Source organism: Mustela lutreola, chromosome 13, assembly GCF_030435805.1.
Source record: "Mustela lutreola isolate mMusLut2 chromosome 13, mMusLut2.pri, whole genome shotgun sequence".
Taxonomy (NCBI): domain Eukaryota; kingdom Metazoa; phylum Chordata; class Mammalia; order Carnivora; family Mustelidae; genus Mustela; species Mustela lutreola.
Genome location: NC_081302.1, coordinates 1,011,697 through 1,032,776, shown reverse-complemented (window position 1 = coordinate 1,032,776; position 21,080 = coordinate 1,011,697). Strand labels below are relative to the sequence as shown.

General features: G+C 60.8%; 1 protein-coding gene across 11 annotated transcripts in view; it reads left to right on the top strand.

Moving 5' to 3' along the window:
• The window catches only part of ATP11A (ATPase phospholipid transporting 11A), a 105,002-nt gene that overhangs the window by 7,031 nt on the left and 76,891 nt on the right, over nucleotides 1–21,080 (top strand). For 3 of the 11 annotated variants that reach the window (XM_059144408.1, XM_059144412.1, XM_059144414.1), the window contains exon 1: nucleotides 17,058–17,347. The exons of 1 other annotated variant lie outside the window; for it this stretch is intronic. In XM_059144408.1, the coding sequence (XP_059000391.1) occupies nucleotides 17,114–17,347 (234 nt within the window). In that variant the 5' untranslated portion in view covers nucleotides 17,058–17,113. Of the gene's footprint in view, nucleotides 1–17,044; nucleotides 17,348–21,080 lie in introns of those variants that run through there. 7 more of the 11 variants (XM_059144409.1, XM_059144416.1, XM_059144410.1 and 4 more) reach the window with 6 other exon arrangements.

Here is a 21,080-nt window from a genome sequence, read left to right as displayed (position 1 = left end):
CGTCGGCTGCCCTCGCCAGGAGGGAACAGTCCCCACCACTCGGAGAAGGGGCGCTCCGTCCACTGCACAAGAAGTGACCCCGTCCACCGTGTCTGCGTCTGGTGAGCCGTTGGCCCGGTTCCCAGAACAGCAGCGAGGACCGGCCCTCTCTGCTCACTTCACCAGGGGGATCGCTTCGCGGAAATACCTTGACCTTTTATTTTGTTGGTAAATTTACCTGCGTGGACCTGCTTTTTCCTGCCCAAGATGGCGATTTGCGAAGACTGTGGGGCGAGCTGTGCCCTTTGCGAGAGGTCAGGGGGACACAAGTCTATGAACTTGTGAGCTCGAGGCTAGGAGTGTTCTAGGTGCCCTGACCTGCAGTCCAGTGAAGCTGGTTTGTGGCCATGACCTGCTTCGACTCCTCCCTGGTCCCCTTCTTACCGTTACCCTTGGCCCTGTGCTTTGCTGTTCAGGACATGCACAGACTCTACATTTCGTGGGCGACGTGTGTGAACGGAGCTGTGTAGGAAAGCCCTGCTTGCTTGATCTAGGGATGGGTTGTTCTGGAACGCGGGCGGGCGTACCCACTGTGCCTGGCGCTGGGGGCAGCGAGAATTAGGGAGGCGGGGAAGGAAGGGCCGGATAGCATCTGGTGTAAAGCCAGGTGGTCCGTGGTTTCTGTGGATCCCGGAGCTGCATTTTGCATGCTTTCCCACCCCTGGGAGACGGAGCAGAGCTGGAAGGTCTCATTCCCAACGTGCCCTGTGCAGCCCCTGCGTCTTGCTCCGGTTGAAGGCGCCTTTTCCTTCCAGCAGCACCTGCTTTTGGAATCTGTCATGTTTCAGGACCCCTCCTGAGCTGTCCCTGGAGGATGGGGGTCGGTGGGCGGCTCTTGACGTGGCTCATGGTTATCAAGCCGGTCCCAGGAGCACCGTGTGCCCGGGAAGGTGCAGGGACACACCTGCCTCCCTTTGCCCTGAATGCTCCCAATTCTTCACGGAAGCCTGCTGCGGCCGAGGGCCATGCGGGAGCCGGTGCCCGTCCAGGCTGTTGCTCGATGGCACGGTCACCGGGGGCCCGTCACGCTTCCCCGCCAGCACGTGTGTGCAGGGAGCGAGCGCAGGGCTGTAGGAGCCGGCGGCACAGCTTCCACGAGACCCCGCGCTCTCTGTTGGGTTCGTCTTTGCGCTGGTCTCTCAGTGGGCTTCCTCCTCTCTTGGCGCCTTTCTTCCTGTATCTCATTAGCTGAGGGCAGCGGCCAGCGGGTTTCTGGAACGGTGATCCTAACATACGGGCTTGAGAATCAAGGAAATCGATGCTGAGAGTGTGGTCTGGGAGGAATGGTTTCCCAGAAGGGTTCACACGTTGTTTAAGGTGCTGGTCACAGAGTCCGTGAACGTGGGTGTTGATTTTAAATGCTAGCGTTTAAGACACAAAGGGAGACATGTGCGGCCTGAGTGCATCTCCGTCAGCTCAGGCCACAGTAACAAACAGGCCAGGCCGGCGACGTAGCAGACAGTCCAAGGTCAAGGAGCCGGCACATCCAGCTTCCGGTGAGACCATCTTCCTGGCCTGCGGACGGCCGCCGTCCTGCCATGGCCTCACAGGGCCTTTGTTCATGTACTGGAGGTTCCAGCGGGGAGAGTGCAGATGGCCCCCGTCTGCAGGTACCATCCTGCTGGTGGTTAGGGCTTGCGTGTACGAGTTTGGGAGAGGCACCGTGCAGTCCGGGGCCATGCGCTGGGAGCTGACCCCGTTCAGGTCGTAAACTCCCAACCAGATGGGAGCACCGAGAGGAAAGGCACATGAAGTCTGCTTACGGTTCTGTCGAAAACACAGGAGTGAATGTTCACGAAACCTGGAGAGGCGAAACTAGATGTTTAGTGGGAATGGGTTACTTCTCTAAGATTGTGGCACCTGGGCCCTTGGTGGCTATAATAGAGCCCGGCTCCCGTCGCCAACCGGCCCGAGGCCGCAGCATGTCTGTGTGTCTCTGGGCCGCTGCTGCAGGAGGCCGGCAGGAGCGCGGGGCCGATGCTGAGACAGGCTACAAGCACTGTCCTGGGTTTGTACTATAATCCTGTGCGCAGCGTCTGGCCTGGGAACGGGACAGATGTCTCTGTGTTCGGCACGTAACTGGATTGGACGTGTCTGCCCCGGTTGGAGCGCCGTGACCGGGTGCCTCCGGTCGGTGGAGTGGCACTGGCAGACTTCTGACCTCCGGACAGCGTGGCACCGTGCCTTTGGCGGGTCTGGAAAGTGACTGTTGGACACGGAGCCTGACTTCCTAGCTCGCAGAGTAGGACCCGTGCTCCCGCCTGTGGCCGGCTGTGCACACATGACCCCGACGCGCTCGGGGGCGCACACGCTGGTGGCCCAGCTCCCGACCCTGCTGCTGTCTCTCTCCGCGGTGGGCGCTTCTCCAGCCCTGCCCTGTCTTCCTTCATTCGGGATTTGCGCACGGAGCGGACGTGCCCCGAAGCACAGTTGTCCTCGGGTCAGGAGTGAGGCCGGCCTCTGACGACCGTCAGGAGAGCTCGTGTCACTGGCTTCGCGGACAGTGCAGGCCACGTGGTCCCGTTGGTAAGAGGAGTCCCAGGTCTGTGACAGTGTTTGAATCCAGCCCAGAGTTCTCCTCCAGCCTCTCTGGGCCCGGACAATCTGGAGGCTCCTGTCCCTCCCGCATGCCGGAGTGGCCTGGACGGGCAGGCTGAGGAGGGGGTGGCCACCCGACACGGCAGTATGTAATCTCCCTCCTCCTGAGGAAAGAGGATTTCCTCCAGCCTGTTTTCAGCCGAGGATTAGGGACACAGGTTCTGCCATTAGGGTATCATCTAGATTCCTGTGTGAGTTTTCAAGATCTCAGAAATTCGCCACTAAAACCCAAGTTTTAAAATCATGGAATTAATTTAAAATTGTTACATGGAATAAAGTTACAGATGCTCACTGGTCCAGAGGACGTGTGATGTGAGGCTGAGTCTGAGCTCGACAGAGACGGACAGACGGACAGATAACCGCAGGCAGTGCCTGTTTCTCTGTAAAAACGTGTGGGCGTCACGTGGAGTCTGACGAGCATAGACGAGCCCTGAGGAGCTGGGAGAGCCGTGTGGCACCCACGCCTTGTCTCCCAGTAACGCCAGCGTCGGGGCGCCCGAGAGCGGCGAGCAGGTGGGGAAGGCCGCAGGGGGTCTGGGGCCGCGGCTCTCGCCCCCACTCCTGCTGTCCTGCATTTTGTCTGACGTCGACAGAGTCAACTAGGCGAGCTCGCGGCCCTGGAGGAGTCGTGGGGGGCGGCCCAGGACGGTTCTCGTAAAGAAAGGTCTAGGGTAAGCGGAGCGCATACTGGGCGCCTGCTGTATGCACTGAGGCTTCAGCAGGGAGCCGGCCCGGAGGCTGCGTGTGCGCGGCGGGTGATGGGCACGGGGCGAGCGCGAGGCCAGGAGTGGCCGCCGAGGACCGTGAACTGCACGCAGGAGGGTCGGGGCCGGGCGCTGCTGGAGGAGGTCGGGGCGGCCTCCACGTGCGGTGAGGCCGAGGCCGGGCCGCGGGGGTGGACGGAGGCTGCCTGCGCACCTGCCGCTGCTGATGTCATAGCCTGAAACGTGGACGACGTGACGTGTGCTGCTTCTGATGAAGTGCTCAGTTTTCCACAGATTACGTGGCGAAACGAGGAACGTGTTACATAATTGGTTAAGTTAGGGTGATTTTTTTTTTTAATATTTTATTTATTTATTTGACAGTGAGAGATCACAAGTAGGCAGAGAGGCAGAGAGAGAGAGGAGGAAGCAGGCTTCCTGCTGAGCAGAGAGCCTGACACCGGGCTGGATCCCAGGACCCTGGGATCATGACCTGAACCGAAGGCAGCGGCTTAACTCACTGAGCCACCCAGGCGCCCCAAGTTAGGGTGATTTTAACATTACAACAGACTCGGTTTATTGGACAAACGGGCAATAGGTTTATAGGCAGTTTTTTCATCGTGGTAAGACATACGGAACGTGAAATTCAGCACCTTCTGCCCTTTCCGGTGCATGATCGCTGGCCACGTCCGAGCCCTTTTGTCGGAAACGGAGCCTGAGTCACACGCAGCTGGAAGCTTTGTCGTCCCTGCGGTGATGTCTGGGTGCTTGGGGACATTGTCCGTTAGCGGGATAGACCGCCGCGGGGTCAGCAGAGCCTCCCTGAAACTCAGGCTCGAGTTAAATCTTAGCGGGACCGACCCACGGAGCAGGTGGTGTTCTGTACTTACGTAGCGCGTGATGGGAGCCTCTCCTCGTCGGCTCTCAGACCAGCGCCATGTGACGGCTGTGCTGCTCCCACTGCTTGCCTGAGCATGTCGCCGGCACGGGGTCAGGAAGGGACCCTTCGGGGGGACGGGCTGTCCTGAAAGTCGGCGTCCACGGCGCTGCCCTTGCTGCACACCGCTCCTCTGCACGGGCACGCTGAGCCGCGTGGAGTCACGTGCCATTTCCTGCGTTTGGGACAAGCAGGGGTTAAAGGGCTGGATGGAGGTTTTCTTCCAGAAGCTCCGTTCTGCTGACCGGCCGGGTGGAGCACGTCGTCCGTCGGCGGCTCGTCTGTACCATCGCGTCTCCCACCGTCCACAGACCGACGTGTTAACGTAAAGTGCGTCACGAGCAGCTCTCCGATGCTCGCTCTGGGAGAACCGTGTCCTGTTCCTTCGGCCACACCTGCTAGATTTTTCTTCCGTTCTTAAATCGGGGTTATTTTTTGATTTCATGAATTTGTTCTGTTTCTTTTTAGAGAACAGCTGCAGGTCCCTCTTCTTAGTACCCAGTTTATTAACAAGAGACTTAGCCATAAAACTGAGTAATTACACCGTGGCGCGTCTCATTAAAAAAACCACACCGCGTGCTGCGCTGGCCGGAGCCCCATTCGGCAGGTGAAGAAGTGAACGTCAAGAGAGAATCGATTCCTTTTCCTTTGCACCCTCGTGCTGCATTAAAAAAAACAATGGGTTGACGGGTTTTTTTCAGTTTCTTGCCCTCCTGTCCCTAGTCTGACAGAGGGCGTCTTGTGCTCCTCCCCACGGCGTGGCCTTTGCCCCGAGTGCTGCGGGCAGCGCTGAGCTGTCCTGTCCCCACCTGCCACGGCCAGTCCCTGCGGCTCAGGGGACACCTCCTCTCTGGCCCGGATGGTGAATATCCAGTTCTGCTTTGCTTCACTCTTCCGGTGGGCCTGGCCGAGGGCCGGGCTCCGGAACCCATCCTAAGAGGGTGTCCAGGGTGCTCACCGTCAGTCAGGGTTCGGATACGTGATGGGGTGGGGGAGGGTCCTGGGCCACCCCCAGGAGGGCTCTGCGCAGGTGCACCTGTCACCGAGGCTCCCGGACCGCTCCCTGGCTCCCTGCCCTCCCGGCCCCGGGAATGTGCGCTGAAGTGAGGCTGCGATGTGCTCGGGCCCGCCCGTGTCTTCCTGCCGCACACTGCGTGTCGGCCGAGTGGCAGGCCTGGGGTGAAATCTGCCGTCCGTGATCCTTTGATCAGGCTTTTGGGGCCGTTTCTCTGTTGTGATGCAGGATATGACATGGAAGTCGGGTCTCTGGTCTCCGGACTCTTCTGGAAAGGTGGCTTCTCAGATAGATTTTGATCCGCATCCTAGAGGCCGGAGGTGGCCTCTGACCTTGTAAACTCTAGAGGTCAGGGAGCTCAAGCAGGTGCGTCGGCGGCAACAGTCTCCCTATGTCGCCTGTATGGCTCCGACCTGTTTCCGGATTTGGGCCATCCTGCAGTTCGGGGCCCCTGCCAGCCCCTGGCAGTCCTCCTGGGCTCGCTGATGATGGAAGCGAGTGACCACCGCCGTGCTGTGGCCCCAACAGTGACAACGGGGGCAGGCCCCCCGCTGTGGCAGCAAGGCCCCGCATCCGGGGGGGGATGTGTGACCTCCCTGGGCCTGTGGCTCCGACCCCTCGCTTTGCATGGGGTGTTGGTCCTCCGTGGTGGGAGCCCCACATGGTAGACGTTCGGCAGCAGGACAGTGAGGCTGGGCTGCTCACAGGCGACTTGACAGTGGGGAGCAAGGCCGGTTCCATCGTCCGGCACATACTGACGCAGCTGCGGCGGGACGAGTCACGCTGCTGCTGCTCCGCTCTGCCCCGAGGCTCCGTGGAGGGGACCAGAGTCCCTCCTGCCGCTCGGCTCCCGTCTCTCTGTGAACCTGGTCGCGATTCCGCATAGTGGTTGGATGCAGGGGCTGTGGCCAGACCGGGGGCAGCCGGGAGGCCATGCTGGGGCCTGAAGACAGAGGCACTGGGGTCAGATGTCGCTTGTGTAGTGACATTGGACAGGGCTTGGCATGTTTTGTATCTGAGGGAAGGAGACGTGACGTGACGGGTGACCCGTCCCTGCCAGTCGCTGCGACCTGCGAGCACGGTGGCATGACGGTGCTTCCCGCTGGGTGCGCCTTTCCCTCCCAGTGCCTGAGCCCTGCTCCTGCCTCTGGCCGCAACAGTTGGCCGCCCCAGCCCTCGAGCCTGCTGCAGGTGCGGCTTGCCCCGGGCTCCCTGTGGCCTCGCCCCGCCTTCTCCGCGGTCTTCCTAAAGCAGAGAGGCTCCCGTTCTCTGTGACTTAGTATTTGCCGTCAAGCTGTGTGACCCGAAGTAGGGAGAGGGTCCCGAGTTACGAGTTCAGAGCGAAAGTGCAGAGGGCAGGACTGTGGTTTGGGCCGAATTCCAGCCCTGCCATGAGACAGAAGCAAAGACAGATCCCCCCGAACTCGCGGGACACTGCAGCCTAGCCCCACAGTCACGGGTTTTCCCTTGCGCTGGACGTCCAGCTTTCCTGAGTTCCGGCTTGTGTCTCCAGGAAGTGGGCAGGCACCCAAGGTGTGAAGTGGAATTTAACTTCTGGGGGGACGGGAGCAGACAGGCAGGCGCCTGCGTCCGTCCTTCCGACTGGCCCACCCCCAGAAGCAGCCGTCACGAAGGTGGAGGGGGCGCCGCCCAGCCCAGGACGGCCCGGTGAGTGGGCAGCGCATACCAGAGTCCGGAGAGCTGGCGTCCCATGTGTCCCACGAGACCTCTTTCTGGGAGTCAAGAGCCCAGGTGAGAGCAGTCAGGCACCTCTTGAGCTCACTTGCAAGTGCTCTCTCTGTTTCCTTCCCACACTTAGAGCTAGGCTCTCCCCGACATCCTGCACCGGGTTCTGCTTCCCAGAAAACCTGGCCAGTCGCTCCCCAGGAGTACACAGTGTCCCCACAGGTCAAGGGCAGCCTCATTGAGTCTCCCGCCGCTCGCTGCAGAGACGGATGAGCTCCTCTGCTCAGGGTTGGGCTTACCTGGGGATGGCGTGAGGGCTGGCTCCCTGCAGCCCTCCTGGGTCTAGGTGGTGTCCTTTCAACCCCCCATGGCGGGGGGAGGCAGGATGTGCAGCCTCCAGTCCCAGATGGGTCAGAGAGGCTGGCCTGTCTCCAGGGCAGGGTCTTTCCCCTCTTGCATCACCACCGAGGAAACCTTAGGAGGCTCAGGGAGGCCCCCCCAGTTGGGCTAATCTCAAGTGCGGAGGGGAGTGAGCAGTACGCAGGGCCAGGCCCAGAGCCGCGGCCCTTTCCTTGCCAGGCGACAGGCTCTGCCATTAGCTGCCGGTCACACACCTCACCTTCTCCCCAGAGCCTCTTCTCCCTGGAGCCCCTCATCACGGCCCCGCCTGGGGTCCGGCTGGGGCCAGGACCCGTTTCTGATGTGCGGCCTCTGGCTGGAGAGAAATCAGCCGGCATTCCGCCCTCCCTCTGTCGGCAGCAGGTGGTTCCCGAGGCCGGTGTGGGGGCTCAGCGTCACGTGCACACCCCCCGGCGGCGTCTTCGCTGCCTCAGCAGTGGGTCTTCTTCCTGCAGGTGCCCCTGAACTCTGCGCGGGAGCCGACCTCAGACCGGGCTTGTTCGGGCGCGTGGTTGGCGCGCAGAGGGGTGAGGGCCGAGAGCGGTGTCCCCTGACTTTCAGGGGACGTGCCAGTGGTTCGAGGCCTGGCCACATCGGCGCTGTGCTTAAAGCCAGTTTTTGTGAAATGGGGTCTTTTAAAAACGTCGCGGTTCTTGTGGGGGCAAGATCCGTGTTATTGAACGTATTTAAATAAAAGGAAACCGTTGGGCCCACGCGGGACGATCCGCGGGATTCCTGAGGTGCCGTCATGTCTGTCGTCTGCAGACGGAGCTCGGTTTACTGCTCCTTTGGCTTCTCAGGTTCCAGCCGTCTCGGGCAGGACGGAAAGTTCCTTCCCGGCTTACCGTGTGGGACGATCACTTTCTGGCCATTTGATCTTCCCCCGACAGCTCACTGTTGATAAGGATGAAATGAAGCCAGACACCAGTCTGGGAGTCCCTCCATCTGGGGGAGCCAGGAATGCAGGCACAACCGTCTCTGCCCGGGCGGGCGCAGACGGAGGGAGGCGGCCTTGTGGGGTCGCCCCTCCCTGCACCCGTCCTCCGGGCTCCCTTCTTCCCCTTCCCCCGAGGCCTGCCGTGGCCCACAGGAGCCCTGACCCCCGACGGAGACCGTTCTCATCTCAACCAGAGAACTAACATCAGTGGACGTGGTGGAGGCAGCCCTGCGGGGACCCCCAGCCCCCGCCCCCCAACGCCCCAGCTGTAAGCTGCCGCGGGGCATGGGACACAGAGTCAGAGGAGCAGAGGTGGGGGCCCGGCCTGGCCACTCTGGGAGCGTGTCGTGTGCTGCTCCCGTGGGCCTCTGTGTGATGCCGCGTGTCCGTGGAAGGCCACTTGGCAGAGATGCACAACAGGCTCTCGTGGTGGCAGGACGGTGGCTGACAGCACCCTTTGTCCCAGACTTCCCGAGGGATCGGTGAGACGCGCAGCAGTCCTTTTATTCTGGTAAAACATACCTGATGTAAACAGCGCCGTGACCATTTCGTGGATACAGATCCACGGCCCTGAGCACATTCATGTCCCCGTGCGGCCGTCCCCCGTCTGTCTCGGGGACTGTCCATCTTGCAGAGCCCTCTCCTTCCAGACGACGCCCCCGGCCCAGCTGACCTCCGTCCTGTTCTGTGTCTCCGTGATTTTGGTGAGTCTGAGCGGGGCAGACGGCGTTGATCCCTTTGTGGCCGGCTTTACGGGGGCACGCTGTCCTCGAGGTGTTCGCGTGCTGTGGCACTCTCAGGCTTTCCCTCCCTCGTGAAGCTGGGGAGTCATAGGTCACACGTCTCGGCCTGGGCTGCTCCCTGGGCCCTGCTTCAAGCACCACACACTGTTGGGGCCTCAGGTCCGTTGGGCCCAGACATTCCCAAATCCCAAACCTTAGGTCATGTTTCAACCCAGCCCCTCTTGGTGGATTCTGTCCCTCTGGAGCCCCGAGAGTTACCTTGTCTCCGCTGGGCCACAGCTCAGTGAGACTCGGGCCTCTCTGCTGCTGCTGACCCTGGGTCCCGGCACCTCCTCCAGGCCCCTTCCTCCTGGAGCCCTGTAGGCACCGGCTTTGCGTCAGGCGACTTCCCTGGATGAGGGTGTGCGGCTGGGGCCTCTGAGGGGTCGGCAGGGCCTGGGAAGCCGGCGCTGGGTCCGCGCGCAGAGAACAGGCTGCTTCTCACCCAGAGGCAAGTGGGGATGTCCGTGGAACTGAGCGATGGGCTATCCAGGGTGTCAGGCGGCCCGTTTGCTGGTGTTGGTGGGCCTGTCATGGATGGTTGACGCCCTAGACCCTCTGTCTCTCTGTTCCCGGAGAATCTGCGTGAGGAAGGAAGCTTGTGGAGCAGCAGCAGGTCAGAGGGTGGTGGGGCGGGTCAGCTGGGCCCCGTGCGTCCTGGGCTCACGGCGGGGACACGCCGACCTTCGTAGGGGCTCGAGGGCCTGGAGGGCCGAGGCAGGGCGCGGGCATGTTCCGAGAGAGAGGAAATGAGGTCTTTCTGCCGGGAATTCTGTGATCGGGGTGAGAACCATAAGCAGAGCTGATTCTGCCTGGAGAATGGTTTTTTAAGCCTAAGAATAGAATGATCAGGACAAAAAATGCAAAATGAGGTCCCGTTTATCTGTAACAAAAGGCTGGTTAAGGTGCGGGAGCGGTTGGATGCTGACGGCACTTACCTCCTGAATCACGTGCAGCCTGTCCGGGCGCTTTGACCCTAGCGTGTGCGGCTGCAGCCCCCGGAGGCACGGCCCGCCCCACCGCACCTTCTGTAAGTGGGCCCGCGGGAGGCTCTGGAAAACACGGCTGTAGAAGGAAACATTTTAGCGACCAAACATACTTGAGTTGAGAATAAATATCCAGGACATCAGGTGGTAAATGTTTCCGATTTTGGTGCTTCTGGGCACCAAGGGTAGGACCTTGATGTTGCGGTTTTGCAAACGCTACTGTTAAGTTTGTAGGTTTTAGGTTTGTGTGTTAATTCCCTCTCCGCTTCTCTCGCTGCTTGTAACGGCAAACACTACACGTTGATGATGCCGAATTCGGTGAATAGCGGTGGGAGAGGACCAGGCGGTTCTCGCGTGATGGCATTCTTGGAGACTTAGAAAGTGGTACGAACGGGTCTGCGGGGCTGCCGGGGCGCCCCAAGAGAGGTGGACGCGGTTCTTCCTGCCTGATGCGCGGCAGGCGGGTCTCCGCTGGCCTTTTTTTCCTTTTTAAAGATTGATTTATTTGGGAGAGGGGGTGTGGGGCGGGGATAGCGGGGGAGGGAGACCCCGGCACGAAGCCCCCAGGCTCGATCTCAGGAGCCGAGATCGTGACCTGAGCGGACATCCCGAGTGGCTCTGCGGCCGAGCCAGCCAGCGCCCTCTCTAGCATTTGTCCGGAGGAAGCGCTCGCTGCTTTTGCTCCTGGGAAAGCCGTAAAAGCGCTGTGAGAGTTAAAGTCATCCGGCTTTTTTTTTTTTTTTTGAAGCCGTAACAATTCCAGATTCATCTTTGCTAATGACGTTCATTTTGCTTTGTTTGTGCTCATAACATTGGGTTTGTTAGCTGGCCCCAGACCAGCACTAAAATTAGCAGCCTTTGGACGTCAGGCGTGTTCTGCGCACAGCGTACCCAAGGGGACGTCTCCAGGGGCCATTCGGAGCCTCTGTGTGACCGGAGGGGTCCTGCCTCCCCCTTACGTGTGGCGTGTTGGGGAGGGGCAGACGGAGAGCCGTGGGGACCCGACTGCCCTCTTGTTTAGGTGCCTGTAGCCGTCCTCGGAGGGGCCTGTCGGGGGGCCCTGTTCTCTGGGCTTTGAGTTAGGACTTCAGCAGTCAAGAGCACGGAGCCTTAAAGTCTGCTCTTTTGGGATGAAATATTAAGGGACCGGAAGGCTTTACACCCTGGCAAGAGTTTTAACAGAAAACAGACAGTGTGTGGACAGCCTAATAAGCCTGTCCGAGAGTGTGTACGCTGTCCTTGAACCTCACCGACGGCCAAAGAGTCGGGTTGTTTTATGATCGCTGGCCTTAGGATGTAAACAGTTTCAGAGGCAATAAAAAAGCAAATAAATGCAAAAAGATCACCTTTTATTGCTTTATGTTCTTTTCCTGTTTATTCCTTTGTTTTGAAGCACCGGTAAAATGGAAGGTCGGTTAGCCAGGGGCAGTAGTCCCCTTCAGTTCAGACACTGTATGGTGAGGCGTTCGTCTGCATTAAGGAACCTGGAAAGCGCCAGTCCAGGAGCGCACCGGCGGTCGCACTGTCCGTAGGCTCGTGTGCCATCTCCCAGAGGGACTGCAGGTCTCCGTGCCCAGAACAGCCTTGCCAGGGGACCCTGAGGTCCTTGCAGGCCGTGGTGTTGGTGGAGGTTTACTGATGTGAAGTCTGTGCTCTGTCGGGTGAAAAAATTTTCTTTTGTCATAAGACCATTGAAAAATTACCATTGTTGCATGGAAAATATTTTAATACCAATAGCATACAAAGAATATGATCTTGGGATAAAGGCCAATAATTTGAATTGAATAAATTTACCTTAATGAGAAATGAAAAAACAGACCGCCATGGATCGTGTGTGACTCGTTGGGCCTCCGTTTGGGTGCTTGTGCATAGATGTACAGAAAAAAACCTGGAAAAAATGCACAAAAGTGTTCGCCAGTGATTATCTCCAAAAGTCACAATGATGGGTTGTTGGTACTTTCGTCTTTGTGTTTCTGTCTTGTGCTAAAAGTTTTATGCAGGTTGTGTTTTGCCTTTGTAATCAGAAAAGAGAATAAAGCTTTTCCCATTAACATGACTTGCCCAGCTCAGAGCGCTAGAGCCATGGGGACCAGGAACCCACTCTTCGCGGACCCAAGGGGCTGTCCTGTGTCTGGTGGAGTTGAGCGCGGTGCGTCAGACGCCGCTCCCGGGTCCCTCCCCCCCCCCCCCCCGCTAGTGTGGGAGGCCCCCCTACCAGCCATGGTCGGTCACTCGTACGGTCCATCGGGTCCGATGAGGACCCCACCCCCAACACCCCTTTACGAGCAGCACCGGGAGGGGAAACGGTAAGAAGGGAGGCTGTGGGCTGAGGACGGCAGCTGGGTCGTCACCTGGGACCTGGACAGCCTGGGGGGACCTCGCAGGTGACCAGGACTGGGGACAGTACTCACGCTTGTGCTCGGCGCAGACCTGCCCCACGGGGTAGCCCACAGGACCACCCCCCATAGATGCCAGCTCTGAATTTGGGGTTCCTTCATGTCCCAGGACGACCCGCAGAACTCCCTGCAAGCACAGCCCTTACAGTTCTCGCTTGGCTGTGAGGGACACAGCTCAGGGCTGCCGGCGGCTCGTTCGCTAAGCATCTGCCCTCTGCTCAGGTCATGATCCCGGGGTCCTGGGATGGAGCCCCGCATTGCGCTCCCTGCTTCTCCCTGCCCTCCCACCAGCTCTTGTGTGCTCTCTCTTAAATAAATAAAATATCTTTCAAAAAAACAAAACAAACAAAAGCAGAAACAGCACAACTCAGTCCTTGCCCAAAGGAAGCAACCCCAGGGCGGGCGGGGGAGGGCTGGGGGGGCGCCAACTTCCCACCTGCCTCTGCCGGTCAGGCTGCTGCCCTCGAAGCACTCCGTCCACCGGAAACCCAGAACCGCCCCTGGCTTACCACCCCCCTTGCCCCGGAGGCTGGGGTGGGTTTCCAGCCTGTAATCGTGCGTGGTCAGCCCCTCCCTAGAAACTATGCCAAGGCGCCTGAGTCACCAGGGGACTGTGGTCCACGGGGCTCGTTAGGAATAACAAGAGACGCCCGCCTGGAAGGAAGTTCCTAGGGCTTTCTGTAAGCCTGCGCCGGCCGACAAAACACAGATTCTACCAGAGCCGGAATCTGAGTTCGTCTCCGCTTCCAACGGGGTTTGCCTTCCTCTGTTCCTCGCCACCTTCTGCGGCCATCTGTGCCCTGGGCGACTTCCGCCGCCCTGCTCCAGGTCAGCCCCCGAGTCCTGGGGGGATGGGCAGTGCCCCTTCCTACCTGACCGTGGCCGGGCGGGTCCTGCAGGACAGCAAGAACTCCTCCCCTGCTTCAGCCGGGGCCGGGGCCGGCTGCGGAAGACGGGGCGCCTCGCCCCCCAGCAGGCCCAGGTAGTGGGCGGGGCTGGCAGCCGGCTGGTGTGGGGAGTCCCATCGTCCCCATATGTGTGGCCCTTCTGTGGCCGGGGGGGCCCGGAATGAGCGGGGTGGGCGAGTGGAGGCTTCTGGGGAGGAGCACGTCCGTGTGGAAGGTGCTCCTTGCTCCGTCCTTTCCAGCCTCCCGAGCCGCATTCGGCCCCCGGCCCCGCGGCCGCCGACCTCGGTACTTCTCTCTCACCCAGGCCCTTGCAAACCCCTCGTGACCAGCGCCAGGTAGCCAGCCCTGTCTACGAGAGCCTCTGTTGCCCCGGGGGCTTCTGGGGTCATCTGCACACAGGGCACGCTCAGTAGGTGTTTGCTGGCCCTCAGGACAGTGCAGGTGGTTTTCCCCGTGCCCGCAGCCGGGGTAAGGTAGATTAGATGCAAGGGGACTAGATTCTGGACTCCGTTCACTTGGGGAGGGGGTGGGGGGTCATCCACACACCCAAGCCACTCCGCGGACCAGCAGGTGCCTGAGACCTCAGCCCAGCCCCGACCCTGTGCTGGAGGCAGCATTGGGTCACCCGGCTGCGCCTCAGCCCCCCAAGGCCCTCCCCACCTCACTTGTCCCCCATGACTTTGGGTTCCCTTCGTGTGCTACAGTGGCTGACAGAGCTTGGGAAAACAGCTTAGGAACTGGATCACTGGCCTGTTACACGGGCCCACAAGTCAGGCCCGGCTGGATGGAAGGTGTGTGGGAACGGGGAAGGGGCATGGAGCTTTCACGGAAGCTACTGAGCTCGTGTCCGTCCCCAGATGTCCGCTGCTTCGCCAGCCTGGAAGTTCCCCAAACCAGCCCTTCGGGTTTTAGGGAGGCTTTCTTGGGGAGGCATGACTGATGAAGTCACTGGCCTGAGGCGATCGACTCTGCCTGCACCCCCTCCCCTCCGGTCCCCGGAGGCCAGGGATAGGTTGACAGCTCCAGCCCCAGCCCCAGGCCTTTCCAAAATACCCTAAGTCGCATGATTCGAGACACCTTGAGGCTGTGCCAGGAGTAGGTGGACACCCCATATACCGACGGTCGTTTCTCAGTCTAAGTCCGAGCACCCACGAGGCACCCGGCCAGGTACGGTGTGTGGTCACAGCACAGGCTTGTGGGTCCCGCATCCCCCCACGGCCTCCCAGGACTGGGGGCCTCCGTGGTGGAGGCCTGAGGACGGCCTGTGGGTGACGACATCTGCCAGGCTTGGGTGGGGCTGATCTGCCCGGGCTCGTGGGGACAGGTTGGGGGCTCCCCTGCGCAGAGCGATGGAAGGTTCGGACAACGCAGGTTTTCACACCGGCCGCGTTTTGGGTGGATGTGACGGACGGACTTCCTTCCCTCACACGGTTCGTCTGAAGAACATGGGGACTGCCTTGGGAATTGGGAAATCACTTCATCAGGGGTTGCCGGGACGCGGACACCTGTCCCGTCTGACCAGCACGGCCTTCTGGGCCCGCTGCTCCGTCACCGACCCCGTGTCCTGCTTCCCAGCTCCGTGATCGGAGCCCACGCTTTTGGCCGGCTCCCTGGGCTTGCTGGGTGGGCTCGGTCCGCTCACATGGCACAGCTCGAGTCCACAGGCCTCTGAGCTCCAGCGTGGGAAGCCCTGCGCACTTGTGAGTGCGTGCGTCAGGTCACAGAGGGCGGCCCACAGTGGGGGCATGGAGGGGACCTCTGGGGGGGGGTCCACAGAGGACATCACGGGGGGTGTCACGGAGGGAGCTTACAGCCGGTGTGCTTTTATTCAGGGTTGGGCAATTTAAAACGTTTTTAAAAATAAATTCCACTTTCCTGTAGAATAATATGAAAGCTTTGCATAAAAATGTGAGAATAAACACAGGTTAGAGAAACGGGTGTGGCTGTGGGGGAGCCTGAGGCCTCCCTGTGGGCTCCTCTCTCCTCCGGAGAAGTCACCAGCGCCCCAGCGGGCATAGCTGTCCCGCGGGCATAGCCACCTTCAGTTTAGATCCCGATACGGGGCCGGTGCTGATGCCATCGACCTCGTGTGCACCAGTCATTGCTGTGAGGATCTTGGTGCCCGTTTTCTTCCAAACCTACATTTCGTCGTTTTAAACGAGTGTCTGAGCACAGCAGTACGTTCCCGAAAGCGTTGGTTGTGCAGGAGAACACTGTTTCCGAGCGCCGCGTGTCCGTGCGTGTGTCTGCTGGCCACACACCCCGCACGGAAGGGGAGAGTCCTGGGGGCAGGCAGCTGCAGGGCTGGCTAAGGGCTGGAACCTTCTGCCCCGGTTCTCACCGAGACCCAGGCCCAGGCCCCACCGGGGAGCCTTGCACAGAATGCTTTCCTTTTCTTCATCAGTCGGTGCAGACAGACCCGGCGTGTGTGTGCCTGTTTCTAGAGGAATTGTCCGCGCACGCACCACATTCCTCAAGGAATTTGTAATAACCAGAACTTTAGGATGAAAGTAGAACTCTTTTTCTTTAAAAAAAAAAAAATGTTTATTTTGGAGAGTGTGCGTGCACGGGAGAGAGAGGGAGAGGGGAGGCACACAGTGAGAGCCTCGGGCAGCTTTCCCGGGGCAGGGCTCGATCTCACAACGCTGAGGTCATGACCTGAGCTGAAATCAGGAGTCAGACGCCCAACCGACTGTGCCACCCGGGCGCCCCGTCTGCATCTCTGATCTGCAAACTGGAAGAGGGAATCTGAGCCGAGTAGGTTTCAGCTGCCCGTCAGTCGCCTCGTGGTCACCATGGGTCCTGCCTCACGCTGTTGGAATGTCCAAACCCAGACTTACTGGGTGAAAAGTAAACGTCCTAACATAGTAAACATTAGTAAGGAATGTGACCAAATACTTCAGTACCTTTCCTCTGTGTGGCTTCCTGTTGTGACTTCAACATGTGTCGTCTTCAACGGGGCCACACTTGGCTGACGGCCAGCCTCCCCTGGGCCCCGCGCCGTGGCCCGCTGTCCCCGCGGCAGCATCTTAGAGCGTCCCTGCGATAGAACGGGCTCCCCCCAAGCTGCCGGTGGAGCCCGTTTTCGGCGCACCTCGGTTCCGAGTCGGCGGTGGCAGTGGTGGGGGTGCTGCCTGCTTCTGAGCGAGGAGGGCCACGCGCCGTCCGAGGCAACAGCTCTTCACCCGCTCTGTCCCCATCGTCCTTTAAAGGATCTGAAGGAGCTTCCTGGAACCAGAAAGAAGAAATCCGTGCGGAGCTGCGGACAGGAAACATTCTGTCGGAGGCGCACAAAATGCATTCATGAGGCAGCGCGAACTAAATGAAGATTCGGGGAGAGTCTGGCCCGTTACGGCAACGTCCATGATCCGCTGGAGCACACGGGGCTCCGGCAGCATAGTCTGACGAGCGTCTGAAAACACGTGTGGAAGGTCCGTACCCTCGTGGTGCGCGTAGCGGAGGGAGGCCTGCCGGTGAACACACCAGTGACGGATCCAGCTCGGCGGCGATGCCGCGTGTGGGCAAGGCTGTGTGGCCGCGCGAGCCCCTGTGGGACATGCCCGCCACACCCTCAGCCGGAGCCCTGCCAGGCACACTCGGCACAGCCGGTGGAGCCACGTGTGAGTGCCCGGGAATAGCCGGTCTGCACTGGAAAAATACCAAATCGTACTGTGGGATGTTTGTGCACGTGACGTGAAGAATGAGTGACCAGCGTGACTCAGACACGGTATGAAGGCCACGAAGCCAGACAGAAGCTGCACAGGACGCGAAGTTCAGGCCGGGCCTGGAGGCGGCGATGCTGATCCCGGGATGGGCGTTGCGGGACGGCCGGCTCCGGGCGGGAGGGAGGTCCTGCTTCTCGAGCCCGGGCTGGGCGCCCGCGGCCAGGCTGAGTGGCACGCCCGGGACAGTCACTTCTCGTGTGCATGTTACTTCCCGATGAGATGCTCCTGGAGATACAGAGTAAGTCATGGAGGTGTCCGTGTCGCAGAGAAACCCCCAGTGGGTCGGGAATGAGGGGATGATGGGCTTTGGGGTGGGGGGCATTTTCAACAGAGGGGTGAGGCCGGACCTCACCTGGCTGGCGGCACGCAAGGCCTGAGGAGGGGAGGGAAGGTGATCCGGGTGAGGGAAAGTGCGGGCAAAGACCCTAAGGTCGGGGCAGTGGGGAGGGCAGAGGGCTGGAGCTGTGAGTGACCAGCGGCCGTGGGCAGGAGGTCAGCGGGGCCTCGTGCACCTGTTACTCGTGCTCTGAGTGGAAGGGAAACCTGGGACTTGGGGAGAGCGTGGAATGGGGGCCCCATAGGGTCACCCGGCTGGTGTCACAGATAGCGGCAGGGGTCGGGTCGAAGTGCCGAGTGAATCAGCAGGTGTGCGTGAGGCGTCTGCCCTGACCAGAGTGCGTTCTCCACGCTGGGCTCGTGGTGCTGCCGGGAATGCTGCTCCCGGGTCCCCGGCCGAGCCCGGCTGCCTGCAGCCGTTGCATGAGCCCCGGAGGCACTCGTGGTCGTCCGTTTCCACGGCTCCTGGAACCAGGCCGCTGGCGCCACTTTCTGCAGCCCCGTGCGTGGGGTTTGTGACAGAAGCTGTGGGCAGCCTGGAAGGGCGAGTCCTCTGTCCACTGAAGCTTGAACACCCGCCTGTGGCTCTCCGTCTCGTGGACAGGAGGAGAACACAGCAGGGGCACAGAAAGGCGGCCGTGGCCCACGTCCTTCAGAGCTTGGTTAGGAAGTTTCCTGGACAAGGGAGAAGGCCGGCCCCCAGGGAGACCAGGCCGCATCCCAGGGGAGGTTGCAGTGCAGGAGAGGGGACATGACGGGGACTTGGAGCCCTGCCTTGGGGGGAAGACAGGAGAGGCTTTGGCGTCCGTGGCAGGTGCATGGAGCCGGCTTTGCCCTGGGTCAGACCGTGTGCTCCCCCCAGACGCCAACTCTCTCCGCGATCACCTTGGGAAGGAGGCCCACGGGCTTCTCCGCCTGCCACGGGCACTGCTTGCCGGCGTCCACGCTGAGAAGGTGCCCTGGAGGTTGGCTGAGCTGGAGGGAGGCTCTGACACCCGCCCACTGTGGGTGAGCCGGCTTCCCGGGGCTGGTCTCCCCGGACATGTGTCGGGGAAACAGGTGCACAGCTTAAGCGGATACAAGTGCCCCCAGAAGTTCCCTGTGGGGCACATGGCTTATGCTCAACTTTACACTAACTTCGCGTAACTTTAGACCTTTTTGCTAAATACCACTTGACCGTGTGGGAGAATCCAGGGAGGGCTTCTCGGAGCGGGACAGATGTCACCTCTGCTGTGGGCAGCGTGGTGGTCCCGTCTACACACTCAGGTCTACGGTGCAGGACCCAACGGTTGGGGTTGGTGGGTGGACCCGCGCTGGCTCGAGTCCGCAGCCGTGGGGCTGGCATGAACCCGGGGACGGACCCTAGAGCCGCCCGCCTGCCGCGAGGACTGCAGATTTCCACCGGCGTCCAGCGGCTGCGGTGTTTTCGACCCCGTCCCGCCGGTGCTCTTCCGTTTCTCCTGGAGCAGAAGCATTGAGATGCCGCGACGCGGAATTGCCTTTACGCCACGTGATGCGGTCAGCGCCGCGGTTCCCCGTGGGCGTGAAGACACTGTCAGGGGCGTGGCGGCTGGTCGGCCTCCCGACCCAGGCCTGCTGTGCATTCCTTGTCTAACTCCGAGCAGCCTGAAACCACGGAGGGGGCCGTCCTTGTGTCTCTGGCCACGTGGCTGGCAGTCGAGGCTGGGGGCCAGATTTTTGCTCAAATACACTTAAAAATTGTCACAGGCCTCAGTTTACCAGTCAAGAAAAGCGTCATAGTAATACTAAGAGCCCACAAAGTTGTGGTGAGACTCAGTGCCTCCCGAAGGTCGCCAGCCGCGCCAGGGATGCTGCTCTGGTGGCCGTCGCCACGAAGGTGACACTGGGGATTTTACGAGCACTTTCTCTTTCGTATCACGGGAAAGCGGGAGTGTGGTCACACCACATAGGTTTTGAGCTTGAACAAGGTCAGATAAAAGTACCTCCGCTCCCTGGGCCTCGGCGGAAACGTCTGAGGTTGAGATGAAAACGTGTCACGCGTCGTGCGGCCGTGGCTTTCCGTGACCTTTCTGCAGGGTCTCTGAAGATGAACCCTCGCCACGCCTCCCAGGAGACTCGCCCATGGTGACTGCGTGTCGCGTCAGACAGGCACACCTCCCCAGGGCTCGTCCCTCCGCCGGCAGGTCACGGCGTCCACACTGTCTCCCGGTCCCCATGGGTCATGCGGTGTGGCTGCCAGTCACCACCACTCCGGGGCCTGGTGCACGGCTGCTGAGATAGAGCGGCGTTCTCGGGCACTCACCCTGAAGCTCGGGACTCCCCCGTGTCCTGTCGCGGCCCCGTCCAGCGCAGCGCACAGAGCACGACCAAGGGTGAAATCTCATTTGTCAGAGGTGGACGTTGATGCATTTGGAAGTTTGTGTTTCCTGAAGTTTGGGGTGTTGGAGAGCCGAGTGAGGAGGGGAGGACCCGGAGTCGAATGGGGTTTTGTCTCTGGTCAGTGCGTTTCCACAGCTCTCAGAGTTGGGGGCTGGGGGTGGGCGTGGGCGTGGGGGTGGGGGTGGGGGTGGGGGCGGAGAGGGACAGGGAGCCTCGTGCCGGTGCTGCTGCAGGTGTGGCTCTGGGGGCCCAGCCCTGTCGTCCGTCTGCCTGCCTGGCCGGGGGAGGGCAGGAGGCCAGCCCCTCCCCCGATGGAAGCAGGTGGGTGTCCACGTGCCTTCTCGGTGGGTACCGGCGGCTCACAACGGTGCAGCGGTCAGGACCTGAGCGCATTTTAGGCCGGTTCTCTCCAACCAACTGCTGTGCCTTCCGCGCTCAGCCGTAGCAAGTCAGGTGACTGTCACACCCTCGCCCACCAGCTCCCACACGGTGGGTACCCCAGGAGCATCCCACTGGGCGGGAGACCCCCAACCCCCAACCGCAGGGTCCCCGTGTCCTCGGGTGCGCCCCGTTCTTCCTGGCGGCTTCCAGCAGAGGCCGTGGCGTCCCTGCGCTCTGTTGGGGCGTTTTCCCTGTCCGCCCCCGGCGTGCTCAGGGTCCTGCAGATGTGAGGCTGCCGGAGGCCGACTTGCCTTCAACACGTCACCAGGGACCTGTGCCTCTTGTCCCAGCGACTGTTCTGGGTCCCGAGTGGGGGAAAGGCTGCAGAGGACTGTTTCCCTGAAGGGTCACTCCCTGCTGTCCCGGGAGGAGGGGCGGCAGGTGTGTTCCCCGTGCGCAGCCCCACCCCGCCAGCCGCCAGGGTGCTCTTTCCCGATGGGGACGGTGTCGCGGTCGAAGAGCTGGTTCTGCCATGACACAGCCCCTGTGGAGTTTGCCGTCAGCTGCCGACACGTGGGCTTGACCTTGGATCCCCCACGATGGGCACAGCCACCGGGGACCCGACCCCCCAGCTGGGTGTGTGAGCCCAACGCCAGCTGTGGGCAGGGCGGAGTCGGGCTTCTAGCTGGTGCGTTCGGGGGACGACTTCACTAATGCCAGACGCCAGACAAACAAAGCTGAGAACAGGAAAAACTAAGAATGTGCTCGAACGTGTCACCACAATGCTGGTCACGATAATTTACCTGAAGCCGATCGTCCGGGCCCGTCCTGACAGCATCACGACAGCCCCCTCTTACGTGCCAGCAGACTCGCTCTGGTCATTCCAGCAGCTT